At 47.8% G+C, this 22,200-nt stretch overlaps 1 protein-coding gene across 10 annotated transcripts; it reads left to right on the plus strand.

The window, feature by feature from the left end:
* The first annotated feature begins 442 nt into the window (after positions 1-442).
* On the plus strand, positions 443-22,150 carry LOC121593023 (nucleosome-remodeling factor subunit NURF301). Of its 10 annotated transcripts, none has more exons than XM_041915039.1 (16): positions 443-531; positions 2,170-2,781; positions 3,461-8,017; positions 8,105-8,491; positions 8,573-8,848; positions 8,927-9,168; positions 9,269-10,799; positions 10,911-11,089; positions 17,493-17,943; positions 18,035-18,654; positions 19,137-19,540; positions 19,618-19,830; positions 19,910-20,077; positions 20,162-20,357; positions 20,447-20,531; positions 20,602-22,150. In XM_041915039.1, exons 2-16 carry the CDS (start codon positions 2,448-2,450, stop codon positions 20,901-20,903), a joined length of 9,945 nt encoding a protein of 3,314 aa, XP_041770973.1. In that variant the 5' UTR covers positions 443-531; positions 2,170-2,447; the 3' UTR covers positions 20,904-22,150. The 10 variants fall into 10 exon arrangements, with proteins under 10 accessions (XP_041770973.1, XP_041770976.1, XP_041770978.1 ...); XM_041915042.1 differs by having other exon boundaries at positions 529-617; XM_041915044.1 differs by lacking the exon at positions 443-531 and adding an exon at positions 556-621.
* The last annotated feature ends 50 nt before the right edge of the window (positions 22,151-22,200 follow it).

The raw sequence follows: 22,200 nt of genomic DNA on the forward strand, positions 1-22,200 counted from the left end.
AGATAGGCAAAAGGAGCTTGGTTGTTTTTAATATATTTTTCTTTCCCTGATTATATGGCAGCTCTAAAGTGGAATCCTTTGCGCATCACGCGCTATAAAACCGTCCCTAAAAGCTCCTGAGGAAAAATAAATTTGAAAATTCGCACATTTTCCATGGCGTTGCTTCCCGATGCAAAACATTCGTTGCCAGAATTTAGCCGCTTTGAACCGCGGCTGGACGATTGCCGCTTTTCTCAAACGTCAAAATCGAGCCAAGACTGTCAGTTGGGATTGCAAATAATCGGCGGCCTGCAGAATTTCCGAACAGCATTTTTGTGCTATAGTACAAAATCAACAGCATATTATAAAACAGCCTTTATCAGGCTATCTGATTAAGTTGTAAGCTATCTGATTACAACATTGCACAAAATTTTACAAAAACTGCCATCAGCATTCATCTTGCGCGAAGCAAAAATTACGCGCCCATCAAACTGATGACAGCTGCTGTCAAACCCCATACACAGCCAAACTTTCAGCAAAATGTACAAGCAGGTATGGTAAAATGGTTCACAGTTTTGTGTTTTCTGCGTTTAGTTTAAGACCGTGCACGTAAATTATGGAAAATAGAGAACTATAAAGTACGTAAGTAACAGTGCGACAATCGTGTTGGTTGCTCGGACGCGAATAAAGAGTGAATATTAGCGCGTTGACGATAGGAGTTGTGTTGTGCTGTCTGGAAGCAAGCGGAGAAAAGTTTTCTGATCTACGCCGGATTCCACTGATGGAGTTATTTTTTGCACAAAAATAGTAAACATGCAATTGCCCCTGTGAGGGGCAGAACGCAATCGCAACAAACATTAAAATCGTTCGAATTGAAAGGGAAAAAGACGCATCTTTATTATTGTGTGACGCTAGCGGAAAAGGGAAGGCAGCAGGTCGAGATGCAGACAGAAACATTGGATGCGTTGTGTGCGCGTTACCTAAAGATGGCGCTAGTGTGGCGACATCGAAATAGAAGCTGCGCTGTGATTGGCCGACTGGCAGGCTGGAGTGAAAATTGGTGAAAATGTGAAATTTCGTGAACAATTGTGCAGTTTGGAGTGAGCAGAGACCAAGAAAAATCACGCACGAGCCATTTACAATCGTTTGTGGCAGGTAAAATGCGGTGAGGATCGTTTGCGAGTAAAAATTGACCCACGGCTTCGGCGCTCGATGGTTGTCAAAATGGCGACCGAGCGCAGCGACCAATCAGCGTCGAGCTTCTATCGGTGCCGTACACGTTCGGAATTTTCCCTTAGAATCGGGGCCTTCGCGTCATGCTCTGCAGAAGTGCGTCTTCTGTGAGCAAAGTCGGATCGAAAAGCTAGCGTTTTAGCGGAGGGAGCCAGCAGCAAATCGAGCCTCCGTTTGGCTGGGAAAAAGGAAGAAAATTACCACTATTTTGACATGTGTCAGGATGGGAATAAAGTGCAATAATAAGGTGACAACAATTTAGTGGCTTGGAAGGCAAATTAGCGTACCGCGTAGCCGGGGAAGATTAGTTATCGCGCGGGGAAGGTAGGTTTTTTCGCTCGCCATAGTTAATAATGCCCGTGTGGCAGAAAAGAGTGCGCTGTGTGTGCTTGCTGCTGGTTGCCCTGGCAGTGTTGGACTACTAGTGAGAGAGCGAAAAGTGAAGCGCTGCTGCTGGTCGTTTGGAAAATTCGATGTGTCTCCCAGGTGTGTTGTGCCTTTGCAAACTGCAGTTTGCACTAGGATGGTTTAGTGAAAATGCATTTACGATACGGCAACGGAAGTGGTGAGGAGCATGGGGCGGAAATAACCCTCCTACCCGCTGCATGTCACAGCAATGTTGCAGTGAGGGGAGGACGCTTGGGCAAGTTTCGATGGGCCGCGAATGAGATTAGCGAAGAAGCAAACACGCAGAGTAGTTCCGTTCGGAGTGAGAAAGGATTCGGTTATTTTGAAAGGTTTCAAATTTTGTACTATAAAAAGCACATGTTGTCGCTAGGTAATAGAATAGGCTAGATAATTGGTAGCAGCGCGCGTCACAGAGCAAAATCTCTACCAAATAGCATTATCTTTATGTTCGACTTTTGTGCTACTTGCAGCTATGCTGCATTCATTCCCTGCCTGCGGACATCAATGTTTATGTCTTATTTGTTATGCTTTGTTTTTTCTTTCTTGCAGACATTCGATGCGAGTGGTGTAAAACGAGAATAGAACCTAAAATCGATGTGCTTTGCGCTAAAATCGTTTTCTAATCGAGAAACACACGCTTCGTTCCGGAGACGACAGGAGGAAATAATCGAAGCATATAATCGCTCGGCGTCAGCTATAGCCCGGCTATGAACACTTTACCGATGCAAAGTTAAGGGAAAAAGAAACCAAGAGAACAGCAGCAAGTTCGCCCGCGACATTTTGCATCGAAAAACACGCACGAGAACACCGATACACACACACTCACAATGACGGGACGTCAGTCCAATGGGCCGGGCGGCAGCGCGTCCGTCGGCAAGCGGAGAGGCCGGCCCCCAAAGACGGCCACCATGGAGCGGCCCAAGAAGTTCCAGTACCATCTAATGAAGAAGCCGAAATATTTGTGCAAGGACGGGCAGGATGGCAGCAGCAGCACACCGTCGGCGTCCCGGGCCTCCTCGCCGCACGGAAGCGAAGAGAGCCGCCCCTCGACCTCCCGGAGAACGCCGGCCGCGAAGGGTACGAGGGGCCGAAAATCGGCGCCGCGCGGCCGCCCGAGCGGTCGGGGGCGCGGTGGACATAACAATTCGTCGGCAAGAAAAGGTAAGTGCGAGTGAAATGGTCCTGGTTAGTTTTTTTTTTTTGTTGCGTATGCCCAAAAACACACGCAGAATATGCTTCCTTTTCTTGCATCATCATAATCGTTCCAAAACACAACAGCAGCGTACGCGAAACGGGTTTCCTTCTGTTTGTGCGCGGCGCGACGCCGTTGCGGCTGTGTGCGTGCGTGTGTTCGTTTTCCCTCCATTTTTTCGCTCCCACGGCTGAACCTTCTTTTTGACAGTTGTTGGTTGTGTGGTTGTAGAGGGACGCATAAGCGCAGAAAGAGAGGGGAAGAGAGAATGTAAGGGAAGGACGCGCAGTCCACCGTCTTGGATGGATGAGAATGGATGGCGGGGAAACTTTGTTTTGATGAAATTCCCTTTTAAGTTACTTTTCTTTCTGGACGCCACTTGTCATCTTTTGTCTTTTTGTTGTTGTTGTTTTTGTAGTGATATTGTTTTTGAAAAAAATAAGAAGAATGGAAAGAAAAAAAACATGTAATGTGGAGTTTGTCTAAAAGTAAACATTTTTGATGGTCGTTTTGCTGTTTTACCACCCAAAATATTGGATTGCCAAAACGGTCTTTAGCCGAATTGCGTAATGCAAGAGAGAGTAAAAAAGCAAGAGAAACAAGAAGAAGCAGAAAACTGATGCAATTTATTAAACTCTTTTGCTGCAGCTTACTCGTACCATGATTCGGAATATCATTACGGTTCCGACTTTGGCGACGACAGCGACAAGAGCGACCTCGACGATGACTATCTGCGCTCGCCGAGCGACTCGGACGACAGCCTCGGGCACGAGTCGGATAGCGATTTCTCGATGATCAGCTCGACCGGTGGGGCCGGCATTAATGGGGCGCTCTATCTGAAGGATCCGAGCCCCGACCCGGTCTGGCTGCAGGAGCGCGAAGTGCCCCCGCTCGAGCTGCCGGAATCGTCACAGGATCTGCTAGTGCCTACGGACATCGTGCTCAAGTGCACGTCCATCTACGAAATCATCCGACGCTTCCGGCACCAGGTCCGGCTGTCGCCGTTCCGCTTCGAGGACTTTTGTGCGGCGATCTGGAGCGAGGAGCAGAGCAGCCTGCTGACTGAGTTGCACATCATGCTGCTGAAGGGCATACTGCGCGAGGAGGACTCGCAGCAGACCCACTTCGGGCCGCTCGATCAGAAGGACAGCGTGAACATTGCGCTGTACCTGATCGACTTCATCACGTGGCCGGAGGTGCTGCGAAGCTACATCGAGAGCGACCCGAGCCTGGACCAGGCAGTGCTGCGGATTCTCTCCACCACCGAGTATCCGTACGTGCCGGCCGAGGATCGGCTGTACGTGCTGCAGTTTCTGACGGACCAGTTCCTGATAACGACCCAGGTGCGGGACGACGTGATGCAGGAGGCCATCCGGTACGACGACCACTGTCGCGTCTGCCATCGGGTGGGGGAGCTGCTGTGCTGTGAAACTTGTCCAGCCGTGTTCCATCTGGAGTGCGTGGAGCCGCCGCTTGTGGACGTGCCGAAAGGGGACTGGCAGTGCAATCTGTGCAAATCGCACAAAGTGTCCGGCGTCATTGACTGCATCTCGATGCAGGAAAAGCAGGGCCTTCTGTCGCGGCAGGAAATGCTCGGCTTCGATCGGCACGGGCGAAAGTATTGGTTTGTGGTGCGCCGCATCTTCGTGGAGAACGAAGACTCGTCCCAGGTGTGGTACTACAGCACGGTGAAGCAGTATGAGCTGCTGCTGTCGAAGCTGGATCCGGACGAGCTCGAGGCGGAGCTGTACCAGGAGCTGGATCAAAAGTATCGCGACGATATCGTGCGCCAGATGACGCTCACCGAAACGTTGACCAGCCAGCACAAGGGATCGAAGAAGTCGTACTTCGAGGTTGACAATCAGCGCGTCAGCAAGTTGCTGGACCACCAGCAGGACAGCAACAGGGAAGGCGCCAATGCGGCGGACACGGAGGAAGGGTCGGAAAACAAAGAGGCTGAGGAGGGTACGGGCGAGAAGAGCGCGACCGAAGAGAACGGTGCCGAACCGGGCAAAGAGCCGGCGGCGTCGGATGAAGCCACGGCAGCTGCGAAGGAAGAGGATGGCACGCAGCAGCTGAACGGCGGCGGAGGCAGCAAACATGTGACGCGCTCGAAGACGGGATCGCTAACACCACGAACGTTCAATTTGGATGAATTGAAAAAGAAAAATCCAAAGGATGAAGCTGCTGGTGGTGGTGGTACTGCCGGCAGCGTTTCCTCCACCACGACGGCACAGGATGGAATTGACCGTTTGACGAGGCAGAAGGTAACGCAGCTGTCCAACGGTACGCTCTACTTCAAGCTCGGCATGGAGAATGGGCACAAAAACTACGTCAACCAGTACGCCGTCCATCCGATCGCGCTGAACAAGCCGCAGCGCAACGAGGAGCGGGACAAGAAGCGACACCTTTCGCACAAATTCTCCCTCACGCCGGTGTCGGAGTTTAAATGGCTTGGCGGTGGACTGTACGCCACCCAGCAGCAAATCATCACGACTATCCGGCAGACGCTGCTCGCGCTGGAGCAGGCGGTCGCCACACCATTCATGCATCACAACTGGAACCGGCTGCGGAAGGTGTGGATCAATGCGATCGGCGTGTGCACCCGGCCGAACGAGTTTGCCCGGGCGATGTGTATGATCCAGGCGTGCCTGCGCGGGGTGGTGTTCGCTAGCGTCTGGCACGAGCAGCTGGGCCACACGAAGATGTATCGCATCACGCTGGCGGAGCGGGAGGAAAAGAAGAAGCTGGAAAAGCGTGAAAAGCGCGAACGCGACGACGAGGAGGAGCGCAACCGGACGGCGATTAATTTCGTAAAATACTCGCTCGGGCTGAAGCACCAGGTGTGGAAGCAGAAGGGCGAAGAGTATCGCATCCACGGGCAGTGGGACTGGATTTGGATGGGAAACGGGCGTCGAAAGAAGACCGTTCCCGGGCGAACGACGAACGAGGCGGCCCACGTGGTGCTGCCAGTGCTGCATCCGGAAACGCAGCAGCGAAAGGTGCAAAAGCTGGACTGGCGATCCTACGAAGCGCTGCAGAAGTGTCGCGCGGTAAAGACGGAGCATGAGCACCAGCCAGCGCTTGCCGCGGTTGATTATCTGACCGACATTGACTCGCTGAACGAAAAGTTGCTGCAAAAGCTGCATCAAATTGAAACGTTCACTGTGCCGCAGCAGTACAGCACCGAGATTGATGTGTCGCGCGCACTGTCCACGCCCCAGGGACGCATCCTGTATCCCAAGGTGGGGCGCAAATGTCCCCTGCTGGAGGGACTGCTGCAGCGGCGCATGAACCTGCGTGACGCGGAAGAGCAGCGCATCAAGCTGGCGAAGGAGCGGCAGGACGAAGGGCTAGGCGATGAGCCGGCTGTCGTGTCGAAGGACGCACCGTCCGTCGGCAACACGACAGTCATAACGGTGCGTGTGCTACCGCCCAGTGAGTGCATCGAAAAGCAGCTGCAGCGTATCATCAGCAGTCGGGGTGGACAGGTGGCCGGCGCTAACCTTAAGCCGCACGTGACCGCATATCAGCAGCATCTCCGCAATCGACAGTACCGAGAGAAGCTGCAATCGTTGGTCAACCAGACGCAGGAGCTGCGCGTGCAGTACCACTACGCCAATCGGAAGACGGCCCAGAACCGCTGCTACTCGATTGGATGCAGCATGGCAAACAGTTCCCCAACCATGGCTTGCTATTCGTCACTGTGTCGGCAGAAAGCAGCACTAAAGGCAAAGCTGTTTGCGCTGCTGAAGCAGATGCAGCTGTTGGAAATTCAGCACAACAGCACAGTACAGTCGGCAACCACTGCTGGCGGGGCGGCCGCAGCAGCAGCAGCGGCAGCGGCTCCATCGAAATCCATCCTCGAGCAGAAACTGACGGAAGCGAAGAAGGAAAGCTTTGAAAATTTGCTTACCAACTTTTCGGTCAATCTGTTCAAATCGCTGAACGACGATTTGGAGCGATCGAAGCGCACGCTGGTGGAGTACGACGCCGAGCTGCTGGACAAACTGACCGCCGAAGTTGCACCAAAGCTAGAAGCTTCCGCTGAGGAAGGTGTCACGGTAAAGGAAGAGCCTGACATGCTGGCGAACGCCTCCTCCTCAGCCGCCATGCTGGATTGTGCCGATGTGGTAAAGGAGGAGGTCGTGTGCAGCACCGAGGACAATGCGATGGATAGTACGGCCGCGATGCTGGACGTAACTACAACACCGACCGTTGAGGACGCGAAACCGATGGACGTGGACGAGGGTGACATTTCGGCCAGTGGCATAGCGCTGAACGAGAACTCAAACTCGAACTCACTGGCGTCGGACGTATCGAACGGCGACGGCAGTCGCGTTACACGGGGCCGGGGACGCTCGTCGCGGTTAGCGATGAAGGCCAGCGAAGAGGCGGCCATGGCAGCGGCAACGAGCGCGTCGAAAGACACGGGCTGCGCCACCGTTTCGCCAGTGAAGCCAAAGGAAGAGGACCTGCTGCCGGAGAAGAAGCTTGCGGTGCTGATTCCGGTCAGACCGAACCGTCGATTTGCGCTGCCTTCGCGAAGCGTGAAAAAGGAAGAAGCGGAAGAGAAGGAAGAAGCACCGGACGGAAGCGTGCGCGTGTACTCCGTGAGCAGCACGAAGGGTCGGATTTATCTGAAGAAATCTCTTCCACCGGCGGTGAAACCGGCGACCGGTTCGGGCGCTGCCGGCGACGGTGGTGGCAAACCGAAAGCGGACACACGCATTCCCGTCCTGGGTAACGGTAAGCCACGGTACCCGGTGGTCAATTACTTCCGCACCAAGAAGGCAGGCGTATCGTCGATAATGGTGTTGCCGCGCGGTGAGCTTTTCAAGCTGGCCAAACACGGCGGCCGTCTACCGGTGTCCGGTTTTCATCATCTGGCGAAAACGAACACCTCCGTCTGGCCCTACCCGTGCTCCCGGCCACTGTTTAAAACGTGCTGGCTGTACCGCAGTGTCAACCTTACGTCGCTGTCCGCGGTAGGCTTGCAGTTGCGCATCCTTTGGACCTGCCTGCGGTGGGACGATATGGCCATGAAGCCGCTGACGGCGGATGGCAAGCATCAGGTGACTACGGAATCGGAAATCATGTCGCTGGAGCTGCTTCGCCACCGGCATGTGGGAATGTTCAACGAGCGATTGCAGTATCTGCGCCGGAAGGTCGTCATTCCGCTGGAGTTGCCCAAAACGGTGCGAGGTAAGTTTATTGCGGTTGTAGTTCTTTTCTGTTCAAACTGACCGTTCACTAATCATGCGTTAATGTGTATTGTGCGTACCAAATTAGCGGAGGTACAGTCGATCCGTTCGGGGCTGCGTAAGCGTAAGCGTGCCGAATCGCCACAGCAAACCGAACCGCAGGTGTCGGAAGAATGGATCGACGAAGACAAGCTGGAGCTGTGGGAGATAAAGCTGTACGGCGAAAAGCAGGAGAAGCTTGCTGCCGCCTCCGCACAGCCGGTGACGCGGAACAGTACCGGCAAGCTGCCAGTGAACAACCGAATGGCGGCGGATTCCTCCTCCAGCGCGTCTCCTGGCGGTGCGCAGTCGAACAAATCGTCCGCCTCCGGCGGCAACAAAGCATCGCGCGATGAAATTAACGAAAAGATGGAACAACAGTTGCGGCTTCAGCGGGCAGCGCATAATCAAAAGCGAGCGATGGAATTGAAGCAAGGTTTGTTTGGCCTTTTTTTTTTGGCGTTTGATTGCATAAAGCCACTTTATCAACGAGATTTTGCTGTTTTGTTCTTTACAGAAGGTAGCACCACTCCCAAACCGGCCGGAGTTATTCAACGCAAGATTTTGGTAAAGAATGCGGACGGTACGACAAAGATCATTCAGCAGAATGTGGCGGCTCCGTCCTCTAGTGGTCAGCAGCAAACTGCTGCGACACCGAAACCGGATGGTCCACAGAAGGTTCAAATCATTCGTGGCCCTGATGGTAAGGTAAGCGTCCGTGGGCTGAATCCGGGCCAACAGCTGATACAAACTCCGGACGGCAAGCTGCACGTGCTAAGCAGCAATCCAAATTGTGAGTATATTGTATTTTTACTGGCAGTTGTGGGAGAAAATGATGTTAATTTACTTCTCGGTGTTTCCCTTTGCGCAGCACCCAAGCAAATGATAACCAAGATAGCACAGAAGATCGTAAAGGTTGGCCCAACAGGGACGCCCAGCACCTCGGCGGCCACATCAACTGTTACCAGCGGGGACGCCAGCAATCCTTCGACGCCGACGCAACACATACTGAACAAGGGAGTGCTGGTGCGTAATGCTACATCGACTCCCACGGCCGCTGCAACGCCACAGCAGCCAGTCAAACAGGTGGTCCAACGTCAGCTTTTGCAAAAGGTATGTATTAAACGTAATCAGTACGATTTCGTGAAGAACACTCGCAATATTTGAAAGTACGAGTATTTCTTTAATTTTCTTACCGTTCTGTAACTTCAAGGTACAAACATCAAACGCGACAACAACCGTGCAGAACGTACAGCAGATCGTATCGCCGGCAACGCAGAAAATAGTGATCAATAACCAGAGCACACTGCAGAAGGTTATTACCAGCAGTGGCCATCAGCAGCTGCTGGCCACCTCTACACCGGTACAAAAAGTGGTAACATCGAACTTGCAGCAACTACTACAGGGTACGCAGCATCAGGGCGGCCAGAAGGTGATCGTTGAACCGACGGCAGCAGCAGCGGCTGCAGCTGCAGCCGCAGCCACCACGAGTACGGCGCAGCCAACGCTACAAACCCAAAAGGTGCTGCTTGCAACAACGCCCGGCCAGCCGACGGTCACCAAACAGATACTGATACAGAACGCGGGCAGCGCTGGTGGAACGCCTCAACAGATCATCATCAACCATGGCGGCCAGAAGATGGTGCAGCAAATAGTGGCATCGCCTGGGCAGCAGATCATGATCGGCGGGCAGCGAATCATCCTGAACAGTGGGCAGAAAATCGTGAGTAACACCCCATTACAGATCCAAACACAGCCGGCCGTTGTGTCGATGGCCGGTGGAGGCCAGCTGACGACAACAGGAACGGTGCAACAGATTCAAAAGGTGCAGCAAATCGTGACCGCTGCGCAGCCGACTATTGCTACAGCAACGATACAGCAGCAGCAACTACAGCAACAGCAACAACAGCAGCAGCAACAGCAGCAACAGCAGCAACAGCAGCAACAACAGCAGCAACAGCAGCAGCAACAGCAGCAGCAACAGCAGCAGCAACAGCAGCAGCAGCAGCAGCAGCAGCAAATACAAATTCAGATCCAGCAACCTGCCAGTATGCAAATGATTGCCGCGGCGCCTCAGCAACCGCAGCAGACAGTGGTTATCAACCAGGCGCAAAGCCTTGCCCAGCAGCTTTCTAGTGGTAAACTACAGCTAGCTACTGTGGGCGGGCAGCAGGTATTGTTGCGGCCGATTAGCAATAATCAAGCACAGGTAGTTGCACATCTGAAGACACTTCCGAATGGTACTGCACAAATTATTCCCGTTGGTAATCTAACCGATCCTGCCCAGGCCCAGCAGCAGCAGTTGCAGCAGCAATTACAGCAGCAGCAGCAGCAGCAACAGCAGCAGCAGCAACAGCAACAGCAGCAACAGCAACAACAGCAGCAACAGCAACAACAATTGATTCAGCAACATCAAATTCTTCAGCCTGCTGTACAACAAGTAATGCAAACAACTTCGGACATTAATAACGTCGTTCTTCAGCAACAACAGCAGCAGCAACAACAGCAGCAGCAGCAGCAACAGCAGCAGCAACAACAACAGCAACAACAGCAAATTAGCAACTCTGTAGAACAATCGCTATTGCAAGGACAGCCGCCGGGAACAGTCATCAAATGTGTTACGGCACAGGTTGTGCATACTGGCCAAGGGCCGCGGATTGTCCTGCAGGGACTGCAAGGCAGTGATTTTACGCCCCAGCAAACGGCACTGGTTCAACAGCAGGTCAAGCAGCAGCTGCTTCGAGGTAAGTGTGTGGTGTGCTGAAGCATATGGAAAGCATATTAATGTTAAAATTGATGTATTACTTTTTTTCTTTTTTCTCTCTCTCGCTATTTCTCCCACCTCCGCTCATCAGTTCAAGAATCAAACGGTCGTCAAGGTGGTATGATTGGTCCAACGAAAATCTATCTCGCTATCCAGCCAGCACAGAACACGATGGGGACGGCCGGTACAGTTACCAGCCAGCCTCCGCCACTGACGCCCGTGCAGATAAAGCATGACGGAACGGGGACGCCGATACAGATACACCATCAAGTAAGTCGCTTTTAGGCTTCAAAAGCCCCACTTCCCTCCCATTTCATGCTCTCTCGCCCGCCCTACCCTTTACGTCACACTGAATTGTTCTTACCTAATATTCGGGGCTAACATTTGCTAAACCAAAAAAAAAAGAAGAAGAGACCGGCGGCGCGGTACACACAATGAGTTCAATCACACGGACATCATCAAGATACTGCTGCTCGGCTGGAGAAGCAAGTATGTGTGGTGTTTGCAGATGTCATCTTAATGGGCGCCAATCATGCCTAGATAGGCTAGAGGTTTTCCATGTGTATTTGTTAGTTCTACGTTATACTATTTTGACAAACCTTATTGGTATTAATAACTGTTCCCCTGCCTGCCAACCCATGATGAACTCCCTTTTTGCTCTGATTAAGTAATGAGACGATAGGATGAGAGCCGCGCGGCATTAAATCAGAGGGGGCGTGTGTTTGTTTTCTATGATTTGTTTGTGCAAGTTAACATTATTAGCAGAACGTCCAATGGTGACATGCGTGCAGCAAGTGCTAGGGTATTTTTTATGATTGTGAACTACTGTTTTTAGATCGGTTTTAGTTTGTATAAATAAAATAGGACCTTTGACACGACGACCGGACGACGTTTTTAGGCTTGGCGAATTAAATTATTGATCTGGAAATGGGCATTATTGTGTTTCTTCGATGCTAGGAAACATTCATTCCACGACCGTGGTGTTGCAATATAATATCAATGAGCTCTTCGCCCTTCTTCATTTCCACTAACAAGCTCGGGTGGTCCTTTTGTTGTGGCGTTTTCGTAACAATCGAGCGAGCCACGATAACATTTCCAGTGAAGATATTGGCTTTAATGCATGCTTACATGGTGGTTGATGATGATGTGCATTGATTGATGTACCAGTAGTCTCGACAAAGACGACCAGTGCGGTTAGGTAATGTAGGCAAGGAATTTGTGTATTTTAATGGACAAAAAAAAAAGCTAGACTCGTGAAATAAGAACAACCAGACGACTACAACTCGTACCCTCGTAAGTAGGTTTTTTTCTCATAGAAAAACTAACTAACTATTTTAGCACATTGTCAAACGATAATACTGTCACTGCGGCTTTGCGAGATTTTTCAAGCAGTTTTTGGACATCACAATCAGGCAGAAAACAGAACGATAACCATACAGGAACTTAGGTTTATTCTGGAACGTTATTGCACGGAACGTTTCCATGTTCTGTGTGTGGCTATAAGCATATTAGCATAGCACGATAAGAGATCGAACCTACTTTTGGACTATAGTAAACCTTGCCTTTCTATTATGGGCTGGCTTTCCGTGACTTTTTAGTAGTACTTGTTTTAGATTTAGTCTATGCGACTGTTATGAACGTCGAAGGGGGAGGTACAAGCCTTCCACGCTTCTAATTTTTATTGTTAGTTTGATTGTGTATCGGCACAATTTCGGTTGTTGCAATGACTATTTTATTTGCAAGACATTATTTCCGAACAAATTCCAGAATGTTTGCGTGGTTAGTAGTACTGGTACCCCATACACACATAAATACTTCACCCTGTGTGGAAGAAACATGTAAACATGACAACACCCATTTGTGTTGTGGTATATAGATACCTAAAACACTCAATTTCCTAATTACATAATGCTTAGAGTATTAGACAGAGAGCAAATAACGCGCGAGACAGTGTTGCGATAATAAGCAGGAATTAAATTCGACGTATGGGGACGGCCGAGACAACGTCGAGCGGACTTCGATTCCCATTCGCAATACATCCCGCAAGAGTTTCCAGTTCCAAGTGGTAATCAATTAAATTAACCCACTGCTCTTCACTGGATTGAACAGCTAAGCATTGCATAGTTTCTTGTCGGTTGGTAATGCACTTATCGGTTGTATTGTTGTTACGATCATTTGCACAATTCTTTAATTATAACACTGTGCATTCCTCACTGTATGTTCTATTTCATCTGTAATGCATTATGTTGTGGCTTCGAACTGAAGATGCAACGGGGGGTGGTTCCAGTGCAGTGGCTTTTCTGTGATGCATTATTGCAACGACCAAAGCAATGCTCTGTTTTAGTTTCCTCCCTATAGAAACGTATAAGCACCGCATCGAACCAAGAGAACAATTTATGAGATTAAAGCGTTGTATGTACAAGATAGATATATACCTTTTCCAACCATGAAGCACATCAACGAAGAGAAATTAAAAGTATTTAACAACCTTCAGTTTAAACACATTCCTTCAAATAGAAGTCTTTGGTATTTTGCAACTGTATTCCTTACCAAGATATAACGTGTTTTTTTGTTCTGTTTTGCAAAATATTATCACTTCAGAGCCAGAAGTAGTATATATCGGAATTTCTATACCGTCAACATTATAAAGATACTAACACAGAACACAACTACCATCATAAGGAATGTCTTGCCTTTGTTTTAACGTTATACTAATTACGTGTCGGGCTTCGAGACCTATTATAATCAGTTTTGAATGGGTTATACTTTAGTTGTACGTACCGATTCGGTATTATCTTGCAAACGTCTCTCAGTGTTAATGGCAAATGCAACTGTATTTTGCTTGCCCCTCGTGCTCTGCTCTCTTTCTCTCTCTCACACACTCTCTTCAGTTATATATGAATATGTATTAACCTATGTAACCCCGAAGCTCAACATAGTTTGTTGAAATTGTTCTGAAACAGAACCAGAACCTCCTAAAGATATGCGCCCATTTAACATAACACAATTAAAACACACAAGTTGTACATTGAGTCAAAGATAAACAAAGTAAGCTTAATCAATTTAAGCACACTGTACTGTAAATACTTCCGTAACAATAATAGTAAAGCGGGCGCTAATGGGTTTCTTTACGACATTTCTCATACTACATAACCGGAGCGCGCGTTTTGTAATTAATGAGCAAGAATGATGAGAGAGGAATTATTTGTAAGTTATCTGTAATACACAAAATACGCTCAGTAGCAGTGTGTGGTAGTGAAACGCGCGCGAATCCATTATAGAAGAACGGCCAGTTGACTTCTCGGCGCAAGGTGGTAATGAAGGGCGAATGTAGAATTTTTACACACGTGTGTTTTGAAAATCCGTGTCGTGTAAAAAACTAGTAAGACATAAACAAAACAAAAAGAACAACATCAACAAAACCCGGTACAGTTTAACAAAACATAAATGATTTATGATTTTGCCTATTGTAAGAAGAAAAAAAAGCAGTCGAGAGAAAACATAATTAAACCGAATTGATTACATATACGAATTCTAGAGGAGAACTAATCAATTGTCGAGAAAATACAAAAACAAACAAACAATGGTAATCAATAAAGAACAAAGAACGCTAATAAAAGTATATCTGATGAGCAAGATTAATAGAAAACAAACAAAAAACTCGAAATCCTCTACTCTCAACTATGTTCCCGGTGTGTGCGTGTGTGTGTGTGCGCGCGTATGTGTGGGTGTGTCGTTAATGATCCTACATGATGAATTTAGTATATTTGTTTCTATTGTTTATTCCTCTTCCTATTTCTATGTTGCACCAATTTTATCTATTGCTAAATTAGTTTGTGCTTCGTAGTAGAACCTTGGCAACATCTAAATCTTATATGTATTTTTACTTTAGTTGTACCAATCTTTTTAAAACCATGTTATCACGCCGCACACCGGTCTCCGAGCCAATACTAATAAAAAACCCACTACCCCAGCGATTTTGTTGGTTGTACAATCGTAAAAGAACATAAGGTAGCTAACAAGAACAACATGTTTTACCAAGAGAACTACACCTACCTTTAATCTCTCTACCATTACCATTAAGCGGAATAGAGGGTAGTCGCGAAGTATGCGAAGAAAGGAAGCCACAAGCTGCAACCGAAGCAGGAATAATGTACGCAATTCTCCTTTATCCTTGTCTTTAGTGCGTTGGTTAGAATCGGTTATAAGAATATTATGCATACGTTAGGGCGACGGGATGTGTGAGGTGCATTGTGTGTGTGTGTGGGTATGTATGTGTGTGCGTTGTGTCACGAAAGAGGAGTAGTCGCGTTAGGTGTCTTAATTGATAGAAGTCATGGCGGCAGCAGAGTCAAAGCGCCGGCTGGTACACGTGTTGACCAAAGACCAAAACCAGGGAAAACGAATGAATGAATAACAGCGGGTGAAATAGAGATAAACACAATGGCAATAGACAATGTTGTTGGCGGGCAGGGTTTTTCTTATTCTCTCTCGTCTCTCAGATCTTTCTACTACTGGCACACCGTTCCTGATTGTATCTTATTTTTCCACCATCCCCCTTTTTCTCTACGCAATGCCATTAAAGGCCCGCAGTGTGTAATGCTTAAAGTAAAATGCAGCTAAAGTTATTATTCACTTCATATGATACCTTAAAAAAGCAGAAAAGCGAAGAAATAAGATCGAATTTGAACAAAAATTAAGTGGCCATAATATACACCTATCCACACCACAATTTACAACTAACTTAAACCACATTTCCTACGATTTTTATTGCAGTGTGTGTGTTTTTTATTTATTTCCTTTCTTCTAAACCCCATGGTGTTTTACATTTTGTTTTTATGTTGGTGGCATTTGATATGGCTAATATTTTAATATTGCTTTTGTTTGTTTTGTTGTTACTTTCTGGTTTTATTATTATTTGGTTTTTCTCTGTTTTAAGATTTTTGTTGTTTTTTTTTTATTTAACATCTCACAAAAGAGTTTAAACATTATTATCAAAGCATTAAATTTCTAATTATAGATTCATTTCTTTTGTAATATCTTTCGCCTCTCCCAGCCCAATTCTTCCCACCGCTACTCCCTCTCCCCTTATCGCTCCTTCTTCTTCTTCCTATGTGTGCGTGTCCGTGTGCTCGCTTTTTGATCGCAAATGAGAATCAGTACAAAGACCGGCAATAATAATAATAATAATAATATCAATAATCATAATGGCAACAGAAAGCGAATCTTAACGATCCGAGGAAGAACAACCTCTGCATTCCATCGATCTCCGACCCACCCCCCCCACCCACCCTCTCAATTGCTATCAGTTTAATTTGTCACGCGAAATCAAAATATTCAAAAAGGATAAAGGAATTTTTCGAGATTACAAACTGCTGCTCTGTTGTAGGTTTAGAATTCACCCACTATTGTTATAGAGAACGGCAACCGCAAATAATATAGGGCATTCTCGCTTCGAACAAACATTGAACGGATCTCTAAATGATCAGGATCAAGCACATATTATTCATAGGGACAGTAGTAGGTGTGTTGAAAGAAGGGGTTGTATGTCGATGTGATGTGGTGTACTCATCATCGACTCTGGAAGGTTCAATGGTTTTCCTTTTCCAAAACGTTCCATTTTTGTATGTTTTAGTAGAGACCTTTTTAGTTCTTTTCATTTGTACCACTGATGTTGAATTTGGTTTTTTGTTTCTCTAATGCATAAATTTGTAGCTCTGCGCACCTAATTTATTTTCATTTTCCGTCCAATGGCATTTCTACGCACCTTTCTAGCCAAAAAGCGGGTGTTAAAATGGGAGAAGCTAAGAGGCGTTATATCAATCACGATGCATAATAGTGGAATGAAGTTAAAGAATTAGCTTGAAACTCACGTGTAGCGTCGTAGATTTGTGAAGTGTATGTGATACTACATTTAGGATCATTCAGGGGATAGAAAAAGAAGCAGCTAGCAGGCAAGAATCGCCAGAAGCAATGCGTTTTAGTAAGGAAGGAAGGACTTAACTAATCATTTCCAATTGGCAAAGCTGTGGCTACCTTTCCATATTTTGTACACCTTTCAATTTCCGCACTTTGTCCTTTTAGCTGGATGCATATCTTCACCATAAGCAATTCCCTCTTGTGCAACCACTGCGCAAACTGAGCATGAGAATAACGTGAAGTATCATTACAGCAAAATGCACCAACTCTATCTTCCTATTGCTCTGTCTGGTTCATTCACGTAAATTGATCATTATTGCTGCATTTGGCATTTTGCTGTTGTTCCCCCCCTCCCCTCTTCAATAGTAAATATCCTTCAACAAAGTTTTGGTCGGAGATCGGTGGAGTGTGCTGTGGTGGTGGTGGTGGTGTTGACGACACCGGGGTGGGATGATTGTGTGTGTGAACAAATGAAAGAAAAAGGTGTCTTCCTCGTTATCAAAAGTATCGCTCTGTTGGATGCTGCTGCTGGCTGATGCCGCCGCCGTTGAAAGAATTTGGTTTGTAGATGATTCGATCATTTGCGATGAAATAAGCGAAATCATGGGTGGTTCAACCTTGCCGAGCAGAGGAACGGTGTTACTAATGCGGTCACAATTCGTCACCATCACCGTGTGTGTGTTTGCCCGACACCCGCGTGTGGTCGTACGATTGCGTTTTGTTTTGTTTCTTTCTGTCTATCCTTTTCCAATAGGATAATGCGACGGAGGAAGGTGCTGAACTGGGCATGCAAGAAGCTGGCACTCCCCCCAATACTACAACGATACCTGCTGCTGCCGCTGTTCCGATGATTCTAGGAACAAACAACCCTAGCTCGGCCATCGATGACGGAAAGCCCCGTATCCTGTCGAACATCATCATCAATGGGGCCAACAATGCATCCGTGATAAACCCGCTGGTGAAGAAAGAGCTGATCCAAAAGGTCAGCAATAATCTGAACAAGCAGCAGCAGCAGCAACAGCAAAAGATGCAGCAACAGAATGTGGTACCGCCGGCAGAACCGGAAGCAACCGTTGTGGCAACATCGGTTGATGTTCCGCCGCAACAGGACGCAGCGGACGCCGCAAAGGAAAAGGAAGGCGACCTAGAGGAGAGCAACGAGGGAAAGGAATCGTTCGTAGTGACGTCGGATTACATTCAGCAGTGTAAGTTGTTCTTGTGTCCTTCCTACAGTGCCATCTATCGATATGCAGGATAATGAGTCGAAACTTGTGTGTTGTTGTCCACCTTTTGTAGTGATCAATAATGCCCGCAAGCAGGGCAATAATCCGCCGGAGATCGAGGAAAAGCTGCTGAACCTGCAGCGCTACCACGAGAAGAACACCAAGACGGAAGATCGGTCCGATCGTACTATTGCGCTGCAGCACAACTACAGCAACATGACCGGTAATCGGAGCGAATCGCACAGCAACAGCAGCCGCACGCGCAAACGTCCGACGCCGCGGGCCGAGGACGATGATGACGAATGGCAGCTGGATACGCCGAAGCGTTCCCGTCCCTCAAAGAGCACCTCGTCCGCTGCAGGCGGTGGTGTCAGTACGCACCTAAGCCCGGGAGGCAGCAGCCGGGAGAGAAAGCTATCCAACAACGAGACTCACGGCGGCGCCGCCAGTTCGCCGAACAAACGGCGAACAGGAGCTTCAAGCCATCAAACGCAGCACCAGTCACCAACGGCAACGATGATCGTGACATCTTCTGCTGAAGGTAAATCGGACTCTCCCTCAGCCGGACGCAATAGAAATGCGGAAAAGCGGAAGCAGCAGTCGTCTGCTGGCGCAAATTGTGATTCTTCGGGCACGGCTAATTCGCCCCAGCAGCACCAACAGAGCCCTCACCAGCGGCAGAGCAAACTACAGGTATGTTGTTCTCGTTTTAGCGCGTCTGGTTTGATGATGCAAACGAGTGTCTTCTTCCAAGCAAGGAAGAGGACTTGCCACGTTTTGCATCGTGTGAACATTCTTCCCACATAGAAGCTATTTTTGCTCCCACGTTCTTCCCCTGTTTGTCGCCGTTGTCCTGTTGTTGTTTTTTTCTTTCTCCCTAGCCTTGTTTCTAGCTATTATTTACTCTGTAAGTTGCTGCGCTGCACTTTGCCGAAGAGCAGCGGTGTGTTGCAGCAAATGTTCATTTCTTTCCTCATTTCTGACTCCACGCCATTTTCCCATAAACCGTGGAACCAGTTGCAGTTTGTCTTTTAAGCTTTATATCTTTATTTCATTATTTATTTATTATTATTACGATTACTAATTTGCCTGTGTCCCAGTCTTAGCATACGCAACACAAAAAAATACCGAAAATAAAATCCTTATTTCTGTGTGTGATTGTTCTTTTGCGCTAGGCACAATTGAATCGTCACAAGGAACAGTTAAAGAAAGATATTCTCAAGAAACGATCTCATCTCGAAAAGGAATTGCAGGTACAGATACAAAAGGAACTCTCCGTCGAGCTGCAGTCGGCTTCCGGCACCACGAACATCCGGGCGGCATCAGCAGCAACCGGTGGTGGTGGTGGTGGTGGTAGGGTGATGGTGACCACAGCAGGCACTACTGCGGCAGCTTCCCTCCAGCAGCAGGAGCAGCAGCATCAACAGCTTCAGTCGCCCTTAATGGCCGAGTCGAGCCTGACCAATGCGGACGAACACGAGGAGAGCGAAAAGCTGGTGCCGCCCGGTCGTGGAAGCTCGAAGCAAACGACGGATAAGAGTTCCTCCACAGCGTCTGCAACCACCACATCCAGAAGAAGGTAAGTGTATCTGCTGCTTGTGAAAGCTTTTGCCGCGAACAAATGTGTGCTTAATCGTTTCCTTCCAATTTGCACAGAACAATCGTTGGTGGTGCTAATGCCGCAACGAAAGAACCGACCGGAACGGCGGCCTCCGCTAAACGGGGCCAGAAACATGCTACCCCCGCGGCAAAGTCCGGAAACGCTCGATCGTCGGGTGGCCGTGGTGCGGGACAGTCAAAGAGGGGTGCGAAAAAGAATAACAAAGCCCAAACGCATTGCATCTGCCAGACGCCGTACGATGATTCGAAGTAAGTTGGGAAGCTTCAAGGGGAATGTGAGATTTGTTGTACTAACATGTTTTGCAATTCTTTCGATACGGTTTGTCAGGTTCTACGTTGGGTGCGATCTGTGCAACAACTGGTTCCACGGCGACTGTGTCGGCATTAGCGAGGCAGAGTCGAAGAAGATCACTGAATACATCTGCAGTGAGTGTAAGCATGCCCGGGAAACGCAGGAACTGTACTGTCTCTGCCGTCAGCCTTACGACGAATCTCAGTAAGTAGTACCCTCTCCTCCTACCCGTCAGGAGAAGCATGTGATCGTTTTTGTTAATCTCCGCCGTTTGATCTTTTTTTTAAGGTTTTATATCTGCTGTGATAAGTGCCAGGATTGGTTCCACGGACGTTGCGTCGGTATTCTCCAGTGCGAGGCGAACAATATCGATGAGTACAGCTGCCCGAACTGCCACATGAACAATGCGATCAATTTCGCCAACATGAAGACGCTCAGTGCAAAGGAGTTTGAAAATCTGAAGAAGCTTATCAAACAGATACAGGTAAGACAATTTTTCCCGTTGGTTTCACGCCGTTTTTGAAGGGTTTTGATGTGTTAATCCTTGTGTTTGCTTTGTTCCTTTTTTTGCAGCAACACAAAAGCGCCTGGCCATTTATGGAACCGGTCGATCCGAACGAGGCACCGGATTACTATCGTGTGATAAAGGAACCTATGGGTAAGTTGTGTTTTACGTGATGTTGAAGCATTTTTTTTAAATTCTATTAAAACAACGTTTTCCCCCACAGACCTGCAAAAGATTGAAGGGAAAATCGACAGCAAAGTGTATCAAACGCTGTCCGAGTTTATCGGCGACATGACGAAGATATTCGACAACTGCCGGTACTACAACCCGAAGGAGTCGCCGTTCTTCCGGTGCGCGGAAAGTCTGGAATCGTTCTTCGTGCAGAAGATCAAACACTTCCGCGAGCATCTCATCGATCGAAACGATGATGCGGCGGACGCAGTGGCGGCTGCGGTGGCCGGCAGTAGTTCACTTTCACCCGTTGCCAGCCCACCGGATGCATCTGCCGTGACCGCGATTGCGTAGTCTAGCAGCATCTCCATTCTGTACAACTATCTACAGAATGGTTAGCTTTTTCATGCGGCGTGAGAGAGGTTGCCAATTTTAACAGGTAGATTTTAGGTACTTTTTACCTTTTAACCCCGGAATATTGTTGTGCTACACAGCGGTGTAGTGCACACGCGGGCTTTTTTTTTTTGGGGTAACACACAAATCCCGGACCAACGGGAAGCAGAGAGAGAGAGAGAGAGAAAGTCAGCTTTTTTGCACCTAAATTTGTGCAATCTAATTACGGTAGCGCGTGGCTTGGCAAACGGTGTAGTAGTAGTGTATTTATTTGCAAATGTTAGGCGCAAAAGTATGCGGTACGGAGGGCATGGGCCGGTCCCATACTGTATTAGAGTAGTAGGCCGTGCGCCTCGAGTAGATTCGGCGTGTGATCTCTGACTGGACCGTGCCGCCCCGTCCCATGCGCATGTACAACACTGTGAGTTTGATCGTGGATCGATTGGAGAAGTAACTTTGCTTTGATTGACGCCACAGTAGGCGAAGAAGATACGTAAAGAATGTGACACACACACACACATTCGCTCTTGCAATAGTCAGTGAAAGAGAAGCTATCGTTTAGTTTTCAGATATTCATTAGTGTTTTTCCACCGAATATAACTACATGAGAGGCAAATTTGTGCCAAGCGCATTGTAAATAGAGTGTGCAACATCAACGAAGAGATGCTAATTAGAAAAAGAGCAGATATATATAGAGTTTGTATGATAGGAACAGGAGTTTTATGAAGAGAGTATATTTTAATGTTTTTTTTTACTCTAGCTTTTGAACTCTTACAGCACAATGGTAGCAATAACACGATTGTTCTATTTGAAATAGATGATTTAACTATTTAGTCATATACACACACAAACACACACACAATCACAGGTAGTAGCCACTTAGCTATATTTACATTATTATTACTATTACTACTACTGCTCACCTAATTAGAAATATGTTACAACGAGCGAGAATATTCCAGCACAGGGAAAACGGTTAGTTTACGGTGCGAAACCCTTTTTTCCGTGGTAGGATAGAGGATGATGAAGTAGCAGCGCCATTTTTTAAAATCCCGAATGCAGAATTTGCCGAGCCCAAAACCAACAACCAACGCGCACAAAACATGCAAAACGCGTTTTCTCGGTAGAGTTGCGGTAGCAAGGCATATGTGTACATACATGTGTATAGTATTACATCTTACTAAATAAATCAGATTAATATGCGATAATGTAATGATTTTATTGCTTTAGAAAGGATAAATATATATATTACAGCTAA

This window comes from Anopheles merus, chromosome 2L (genome assembly GCF_017562075.2).
Source record: "Anopheles merus strain MAF chromosome 2L, AmerM5.1, whole genome shotgun sequence".
In the NCBI taxonomy this organism is placed as follows: domain Eukaryota; kingdom Metazoa; phylum Arthropoda; class Insecta; order Diptera; family Culicidae; genus Anopheles; species Anopheles merus.